At 37.3% G+C, this 10,000-nt stretch overlaps 2 protein-coding genes across 2 annotated transcripts in view; both read right to left on the bottom strand.

The window, feature by feature from the left end:
• Positions 1-10,000, bottom strand: part of LOC137621973 (ionotropic receptor 21a-like) — a 194,940-nt gene that overhangs the window by 109,724 nt on the left and 75,216 nt on the right. The gene's annotated exons all lie outside the window — the stretch shown is intronic.
• Positions 4,663-4,986, bottom strand: LOC137621380 (histone-like protein HC2). The gene has a single exon (XM_068351678.1). It carries the CDS (start codon positions 4,984-4,986, stop codon positions 4,663-4,665), a length of 324 nt encoding a protein of 107 aa, XP_068207779.1.

Here is a 10,000-nt window from a genome sequence, read left to right as displayed (position 1 = left end):
ATATGTATATGTATATGTATATGTATATATATATATGTGTATATATATATATATATATATATATATATATATATATATATAGGGAATGTACTATCACCCATGTTGTTTATCCTCCTCATGGAATTTGTAAAGCACAGAACAGTTGGGGATGGCGGAGAAGGATTAGACTGGATTGCCAACAGGAAATTAGCGGGCCTAGAGTATGCTGATGATGCTGTCCTTATTAACAAAATACCACAGGACTTTTGTTCTTTACTATAAAGGGGAGATAATATTAACCCAATAATATAAATAAAATCTGTTTTTAGAATGAGATTAAGCCCCTTTTATTTATAACCTCTTTGGCAGTTTCGCCAAGTTCCTTTTTAAATTCGAACCTCGCCTGAGAAATTGCCTTAATCGTATGTATTAGCTTTCTAGTTTCCTCAGGGAAACCTTTACCATGTTTGGTATACGAAGCCTTGATGGATCTCTCTCTCTCTCTCTCTCTCTCTCTCTCTCTCTCTCTCTCTCTCTCTCTCTCTCTCTCAGAATTTTCATGGACATTTAAACTTTGACTGAAAGCTTCAGTTGAAATATCTCTCTCTCTCTCTCTCTCTCTCTCTCTCTCTCTCTCTCTCTCTCTCTCTCTCTCTCTCTCTCTCTCTCTCTCTCTCTCTCTCTCTCAGAAAATTTTCATGCACATTTAAACTTTGACTGAAAGTTTCAGTTGAAATCTCTCTCTCTCTCTCTCTCTCTCTCTCTCTCTCTCTCTCTCTCTCTCTCTCTCAATTCTAACCGTAAGACGTTGCTGTACATAGAAAATAAGAAAAGTGTCTCAAGAAAAGAGACCGAAGAAAAGTACCCTCAGAAAAGTGACCTTACAAAATTACCCTTAGGAAAGTAACCAAAGAAAAGTGACTTAAGAAATTTACCCTTAGGAATGTAACCAAAGAAAAGAGAACCTCAGAAAAGTGGGCCTCAGAAAATGGACCCTCAAAAGCGGCCATCAGAAAATGGACCCTCAAAAGTGGCCCTCAGAAAAGTGGTTCTCAGAAACGTGGACCTCAGAAAAGTGGCTCTTAAAAATGGCCCTCAAAATGGCCCTCAAAAGTGGTCCTCAGAAAAGTGGCTCTCAGAAAAGTGGCCCTTAGATAAGGGAGCCTCAAAAGTGGCCCTGAGAAACGTGGACCTCAGAAAAGTGGCCCTTAAAAGTGGCACTCAAAAGTGGCCCTCAGAAAAGTGGTTCTCAGAAACGTGGACCTCAGAAAAGTGGCCCTTAGATAAGGGAGCCTCAAAAGTGGCCCTGAGAAACGTGGACCTCAGAAAAGTGGCCCTTAAAAGTGGCCCTTAAAAGTGGCCCTCAAAATGGCCCTCAAAAGTGGTCCTCAGAAAAGTGGCTCTCAGAAAAGTGGCCCTTAGATAAGGGAGCCTCAAAAGTGGCCCTGAGAAACGTGGACCTCAGAAAAGTGGCCCTTAAAAGTGGCCCTCAAAATGGCCCTCAAAAGTGGTCCTCAGAAAAGTGGCTCTCAGAAAAGTGGCCCTCAGAAAAGTGGTTCTCAGAAACGTGGACCTCAGAAAAGTGGCCCTTAGATAAGGGAGCCTCAAAAGTGGCCCTGAGAAACGTGGACCTCAGAAAAGTGGCCCTTAAAAGTGGCCCTCAAAATGGCCCTCAAAAGTGGTCCTCAGAAAAGTGGCTCTCAGAAAAGTGGCCCTCAGAAAAGTGGCTCTCAGAAAAGTGGCCCTTAGATAAGGGAGCCTCAAAAGTGGCCCTGAGAAACGTGGACCTCAGAAAAGTGGCCCTTAAAAGTGGCCCTCAAAATGGCCCTCAAAAGTGGTCCTCAGAAAAGTGGCTCTCAGAAAAGTGGCCCTCAGAAAAGTGGTTCTCAGAAACGTGGACCTCAGAAAAGTGGCCCTTAGATAAGGGAGCCTCAAAAGTGGCCCTGAGAAACGTTGACCTCAGAAAAGTGGCCCTTAAAAGTGGCCCTTAAAAGTGGCCCTCAAAATGGCCCTCAAAAGTGGTCCTCAGAAAAGTGGCTCTCAGAAAAGTGGCCCTTAGATAAGGGAGCCTCAAAAGTGGCCCTGAGAAACGTGGACCTCAGAAAAGTGGCTCTCAGAAAAGTGGCCCTCAGAAAAGGGGCCCTCAAAAGTGGTCCTTAGAAAAGTGGCCCTCTGAAAAGGGAACCTCAGAAATGGCCCTGAGAAACGTGGCCCTCAGAAAAGGGGCCCTCAAAAGTGGTCCTTAGAAAAGTGGCCCTCTGAAAAGGGAACCTCAGAAATGGCCCTGAGAAACGTGGCCCTCAGAAAAGGAGTCTCAAAAGTGGCCCTCAGAAAAGTGGCCCTCAGAAAAGTGGCGAAGACTCTCTCTCTCTCTCTCTCTCTCTCTCTCTCTCTCTCTCTCTCTCTCTCTCTCTCTCTCTCTCTCTCATTTCTCATTTTATTTCTTTGTCTCTATCTTTTTTATTTTTTCATCTCTCCCTTTGCCTCCTCTCATTCTCTTTTGCTACTCTTTTTCTTTTTCTTTTTCTCTTCCCTCTATCTGACTCTCTCTCTCTCTCTCAATCTCACTCTCTCTTATTCTCTCCCTCTTTCACTTTCTCTTTTTTACTTTCTCCCTCTTTCTCTCTCTTATTCTCTTCCTCTATCTCTCTCTCTTTCTTACTCTCCTACTTTCTCTCTCTTTCTTACTCTTCCTTTTCTCTCACTTTTTTCACTCTCTCGCTCTCTTACTCTCTCCCTCTTTCGCTCTCTTTATTACTCTCTCCCTCTTTTGCTCTCTTTATTACTCTCTCCCTCTCTTTCGCTCTTTCTTTCTCCTCTTCCTCTATCTCTCTCTTTCTTACTCTCCTTTCTCTCTTTCTTACTCTTCCCTTTTCTCTCACTCTTTCACTCTCTCTCTCATACTCTCTCCCTCTTTCGCTCTCTTTCTTACTCTCTCCCTCTTTTGCTCTTTCTTACTCTCTCCCTCTCTTTCGCTCTTTCCTACCCTCTCCTCCTCTCTTTCTTGCACTCTTCCTTTTCTCTCACTCTTTCACTCTTTTACTCTCTTCCTTTTTCTCTCACTCTTTCACTCTTTTTTTACTCTTTTTTATTCTCTCTCACTCCCTCCCTCTTTCTCAGTCACTCACCCCCTTCTCTCTCTCTCTCTCTCTCTCTCTCTCTCTCTCTCTCTCTCTCTCTCTCTCAGGGAACGTCTGGCGTACAAAAATCCTATTACGAACCCCCGTCACGACGCGTTAATGTCTGGCGAAAGTTAGTCTCTGTACGAATGTATAAATTGAGAAAACGAAGTTAATTTGGCCGGGGGAAGTCATTTAAACGACATGAAGTAGAGATTACACTCGAAGTTGTTTGTGCCAAAACTCCAGACGCGAACTTTTAGGGCTAAATAGGATTTCCTACTCGGCACTTATTGTCTTTTCCCGTTGAGAAAATTAAATTCTGATGGTGGTTGTACATAGCAACTCCAGAAGGTTAATTGATGTTTCGTCTTGTTTAAGATAGTGAACTGTGTTTGGATTTTATAGAGGTGCGATATATAATTTGGAGGAGTTGGTGAGAAATGTTTATTAATAGAAGCAAGAATGGGAGAGAGATGGGTATAAAGAAAGTGAAGCGTTGTAAAGACTGTACAAAAAGACTGAATAATGAAAGCATGAATGGGAGAAAGTAGAGAAGGATATAAAGCAAGTGAATCGTTGCAAAGACTGAACAGAAAGGTTGAATAATGAAAGCATGAATGGGAGAAAGTAGAGAAGGATATAAAGCAAGTGAAGCGTTGCAAATAGTGAACAGAAAGGTTGAATAAGGAAAGAAAGAATTGGAGAAAGTAGAGCAGATTTTAAAGCAAGCGAAGGGTTGTAAAGACTGGAAAGAAAGACTGAATAATGAAAGTATGAATGGGAGAAAGTAGAGAAGGATATAAAGCAAGTGAAGCATTGTAAAGACTGAACAGAAAGACAATAATGAAAGCATGAATGGGATAGAGTAGAACAGATTATAAAGCAAGTGAATCTTTGCAAAGACTTGAGTAATGCCTACGGTGCATTGCGTGAGGTGCACTGACAGCACTACAATCTTCCCAACCCCCTTGGAGAAGAGCACCATATAGTTTTTGGCTGTGTTTTCATTTCTATCTTTTGTTTCTGTCTATGAAAGCAAGCACACACGAGGGCATTTACTTTTAGTACATAATACAGCTGCGGGGACTCTCCGCACCCATTTGCTCCTCTTTTTTGCTGAGTGGCCTCCCCGGCCTTAACGTATTCCCATATGCCCTAAATGCATAAGATATAATCGGTAATTAATTGGTTAATTGTAGAGAGAAATCGCTTTTTAGGCATTCTTGTTCACACTGCAATATTGTGCTGCACTTGTTCTAGATAGAGTACTTTCCTAAGGGCCACTTTTGAGGGCTACTTTTCTAGGGGCCACTATTGAGGGCCCCTTTTGAGGGCCCCTTTCCTGAGGGCCACTTTTGAGGGCCACTTTTCTGAGGGCCACTTTTGAGGGTCACGTTTCTGAGGGCCCCTTTTCTGAGAGCCATTCTTGAGGGCCCCTTTTATGAGGGCCCCTTTTCTGAGGGGTCCTTTTCCGAAGGCCACTTTTGAGGGTCCATTTTCTGGGGGCCACTTTTCTGAGGGCCACTTTTGAGGGCCACTTTTGAGACCCCTTTTCTGAGGGTCACTTTTGAGGGCCCCTTTTCTGAGGGCCACTTTTCTGAGGTCCACGTTTCTCAGGGCCACTTTTGAGGGCCCCTTTTCTAAGGGCCATTTTTCTGAGAGCCACTTTTCTGAGGGCCCCTTTTCTAAGGGCCACTTTTCTAAGAGCCACTTTTCTGAGGTCCACGTTTCTCAGGGCCATTTCTGAGGGCCCATTTTCTGGGGGCCACTTTTGAGGGCCACTTTTCTGAGGTCCACGTTTCTCAGGGCCACTTTTGAGGGCCCCTTTTCTAAGGGCCACTTTTCTGAGAGCCACTTTTCTGAGAGCCACTTTTCTGAGGGCCATTCTTGAGGGCCCCTTTTCTGACGGCCACTTTGCTCAGGGCCACTTTTGAGGGTTCATTTTCTGAGAGCCACTTTTCTGAGGGCCACTTTTGAGGGTCCATTTTCTGAGGTCCTCCTTTCTTTGGTTATATTCCTAAGGGTAAATTTCTTAAGTCACTTTTCTTAGGTTACTTTCCTAAGGGTAATTTTTTTAGGTCACTTTTCTGAGGGTACTTTCTTCGGTCACTTTTCTGAGAACACTTTTCTTGGGACACTTCTTATTTTCTATGAACATCAACGCCTTACGGTCAGAAATATGAACGTGGTTCTTTAGAGAGAGAGAGAGAGAGAGAGAGAGAGAGAGAGAGAGAGAGATCCATCAAGGCTTCGTATCCCAAACATGCTAAAGGTTTCCCAGAGGAACTAGAAAGCTAATACATACGATTAAGTCAATTTCTCTGGCGAGGTTCAAATTTAAAAAGGAACTTGGCGAAACTGCCAAAGAGGTTATAAATAAAAGGGGCTTAATTTCCTACTAAAAATAGATTTTATTTATATTATTGGGTTAATATTATCTCCCCTATATAGTAAAGAACAAGAGTTTGGATATATATATATGTTGGATATATATATATATATATATATATACACTGGTTGTATATATAATGTATGTATATGTGTATGTATACAGTATATATGTATATATGATACATTATATAAATATGTATCTATATCTGTATATATATATATATATATATATATACACATATGTATGTATATATAGTATATCTGTATGTGTGTGTATGTATATATATACATTATATATATATATATACATATATATATATATATATATGTGTGTGTGTGTATATATATATATATATATACACAAGTTTTGATGGTATACAATTATTATTTTGAGGACACATTCACCTCTCTCTCTCTCTCTCTCTCTCTCTCTCTCTCTCTCTCTAATTTTTATTTTTTCATCTCTCTCCCTTTTCCTCCTCTCTTTCTCTTTTGCTCCTCTATTTCTTTTTCTCTTCTCTCTATCTTACTCTCTCCCTCTCAATCTCACTCTCTCTTATTCTCTCCCTCTTTCACTTTCTCGTGTTTACTTTCTCCTTCTTTCTCTTTCTTACTCTTCCATTCTCTCTCTCTCTCTCTCTCTCTCTCTCTCTCTCTCTCTTCCCTCTATTTCTCTCTTACTCCTCTCTCTCTCTCTCTCTCTCTCTCTCTCTCTCTCTCTCAGAGAATTTTCATGGACATTTAAACTGAAAGTTTCATTTGAAATCTCTCTCTCTCTCTCTCTCTCTCTCTCTCTCTCTCTCTAGGAATACCTTATGCCACCAGCCATGGCTCTAATAATATATCATTTTTTTGATATGTTAACAACCCAATTATCAACAATTCCCATAAAATACAGCGCTTCCTAGCTATTCAACTTTACTTTGAAAATATTAACCAGCCTCTCAATTCTCGTTTGAATTTATCACAAAAATGACCTTTAACATTATTAACATTTATTATTTTATAATAAAAATCTCGTGTTAATGTTCTTTATACCCACATTAATCAGCCCACCTTTCCCTCCTTTTCGTTTTGCCTTTTTTTTTGAGGCCTTTTATCAAACTTTATTCTTTGGACATTTTCCCGCCCTAATTTCTTAACTTCGTCTGTGGCCATTTTCTTCATTAACCAGGCGTATATCTAAAAGCCTTTTCTCGTTGATCTCATTTATTTCTCGGGTTTATTTCCAGCATTTTTTCATTCATTTTTCTTATGTATGTTTGGCATTATTGCATGCATATAAATGCATAATACATGGGACCTCAGTTTCTTCAGCCCGGGTTCGATTTCCCGATCGACCAGAAGCTATTATCTTTGAGTTGATTCCCCCTTGGGTTTCTGATCCCAAGGTACGCTTAAAAATTTGCCGTAAAAAAACGGTAGAAATCCTGGAATAAAGGTTGCCACGCATTTACCGTTTTGAAAACTGCTATAGTGACATAAAGGAATGATATTACGGTCACCAACTCGTAAAATATAATAACGGAGAAGGGTAAAAATTACGGTCGACTGTATTTTACTGAAATACGGCTTAGAACAGTATATTTTTTACGGAGAATTTCCTATTAAAATTAAAATTTCTTAAGAGTGTAGAGAGAATACAGATATTAGGATGAGTATAATATATGGCTTATATGAATAAGAAAAACACGTATATATGTGCAACATTTATACTGTACATACACATATATACAGTTCATATATGTACCTTTCAAACATATACAAATATGAGTCATATACTGTTCTTTATATCAAAATCACCTTATTATATACAAATCAATCCATATGTATACATTCGTCACTAATGCATGTGACTTTCATACATTCAAATGTTGAGCCACAGACAAACTTTCACCTGGGCTCCACGAGGCACTAGAAGAGTTGGTACACGCAGGCCTACATGGCTGAGGACTATGAAGCGCGAAGTAGGAGATGATGAATGGAGAAGTATTGAATTAAAAAGCTCAAGATAGAGACGACTGGCGAAATCTAACTGAGGCCCTTTGCCTCAATAGACGTAGGAGGAGATAGTTATTGATAACTTGAGTTTGGAAAGATTGATCCAAAGGGAGATTATTTTTAAGTAAAAGGTTTCTCACAGGACAGGATTCAAACTCATGCTTCAGGATCTGAACAGAAGTAGACAGTAGAAATATCAAACTTTGAGTTAGTTTAGATTAGATATACTCATATATATATACAATGCGTATACATATACATATAAATATGTATATATGCATATATACACATAAATATGCATTATATACACATCTATACATTAATATATATATATATATATATATATATGAATATAAATATATATATACGTATATATATATATATATATACATATATTTAGTATACATATACACATGTAATTTTATATATATATATATATATATATATATATATATAGTATATATACCTGTATATATAAATATATATTTATACATGTATATATATATACATATCTATACCTGTGTATATATATATATATATATATATATATATTTGTTATAACCATACATACACATATACATACATAAACATAACACACATACCAGCCTAATTCAATTACAAATTACTTCAAGAATCCTTCCCCAAATCTACCTGCTTCAACAAAAGGTGAAGAATTCAGTACGCGAAATGAATGCAACAAGAAAGAGAATTTTTCTCTCCTTCAACGTCAAATCTCTCAGGATTTTTAATCTGTTCAAATGTTCAGCTGAACAAAAATCTTCCGGCATCCAAAGAAAAGAATGTAATAAAAGCTTATCGTCGCTGGAAATTAAAATAAAAGATTCAAATAAAAGAATCAAAGTCTTAAATTAAACTTTTGTTGAAAATGTTCGTTATTGTGAAGTCTAAAGGATAAAATGCACTTAATAATTTTTTATAAAAAACTGTAGAAATCCTGGCATAAATGTTGCCAAACATTTACCGATTTAAAAACGGATATATTGACGTAAAGGAGTGATATTACGGTCACCAACCCGTAAAATATAATAACAAGGTATGGTAAAATTACGGTCGATTGTATTTTACTGAAATACGGCTGAGATGAGTATATTTTTGAGCTTGATCTTTGACCTTAACATGTTCTAATTGGCTTGGATTTTCATTAACTCAAATATGAACCAAGTTTGAAGTCTCTGTGACAACGATGTCCAAACTTATGGTTGATTACGTGAATTGGACATTTTGCTTGACCGTGATCTTGACCTTTGACCTTGACCTTCCAAAATTTAATAATTTCCAGCTTTTTACATAACAGTTAATTCTTGCAATTTTCATTACTCTACGATTAACATTGTGGCCAGGATAATGTTCACAAACAAACACACACACACACACAAACAGGAGGTAAAACCTAACCTTCCAACTTCGTTGGCGGAGATGATTATCATAAAATTACATTTACTGGTGGGTTTATATTTCTTAGATTCACAATAAAATCGTTTGATTATTATTATTATTATTATTATTATTATAGTGTGGTCGAGTGTACCCTCAAGCAAGAGAACTCTAACCCAAGACAGTGGAAGGCCATGGTACAGAGGCTATGGCACTATTACTATTATTAGTAGTAGTATTATTACTAGCTAAGCTACAACCCTAGTAGGAAAAGCAAGATGCTATAAGCCCAAGGTCTCCCACAGGGGAAAATAGTCCAGTGAGGAAAGGAAATAAGGAAATAAATAAACGATTTAAGAAGTAATGAACAATTAGAATAACATATTTTCAAAAATATTAACAATATTAAAACATATATTTCACATATAAACTATAAAAAGACTTATGTCAGCCTGTTCAACATAAAATACATTTGCTGCAACTTTGAACTTTTGAAGCTCTACCGATTCAACTACCCGATTAGGAAGATCATTCCACAACGAAGCTTTAAAATATAATAATAATAATAATAATAATAATAATAATAATAATAATAATAATAATAATAATAATAATAATAATAACAATAATAACAATAATAATATTAATGATAATAATAATAAAAATAATAATAATAATGATAATAATAATACTAATAATAATAATAATGATAATAATAATAATAATAATAATAACAATGATTTATTTCCTTTCCTCACTGGGCTATTTCTTGAATAAAAAAAGTAATAATCGTAGAGTGTTTTAAAGATGATATTACGCCACGTCAAACGTCGATGGTAAATTGTATGGAGGAAAGAAAAAAAAAAAAAACTTTTAGGAGGATAGCTATTGTAACATAGCACTCGTCTTCCCTTCAGAACAGATATATTAATATTCTTCCGTTTCCTCTGTGAAAGGGGTAACTTCTGTTCTCTGGAAAAGGTCAAGAACACGAAAAAGAAGAGGATCTATACTAGATATACATCATCAACAACAACAACAACAACCACAACAACAACAACAACAAGTGCAATCGTTTTATTTTAATGTTGTTACTCTTCTTAAAATATTCT

The sequence above is a fragment of the Palaemon carinicauda genome, chromosome 28 (genome assembly GCF_036898095.1).
Source record: "Palaemon carinicauda isolate YSFRI2023 chromosome 28, ASM3689809v2, whole genome shotgun sequence".
NCBI lineage: Eukaryota > Metazoa > Arthropoda > Malacostraca > Decapoda > Palaemonidae > Palaemon > Palaemon carinicauda.
The sequence above is the reverse complement of the archived record's forward strand: the minus strand, read 5'-3'. Positions and strand labels throughout refer to the sequence as shown.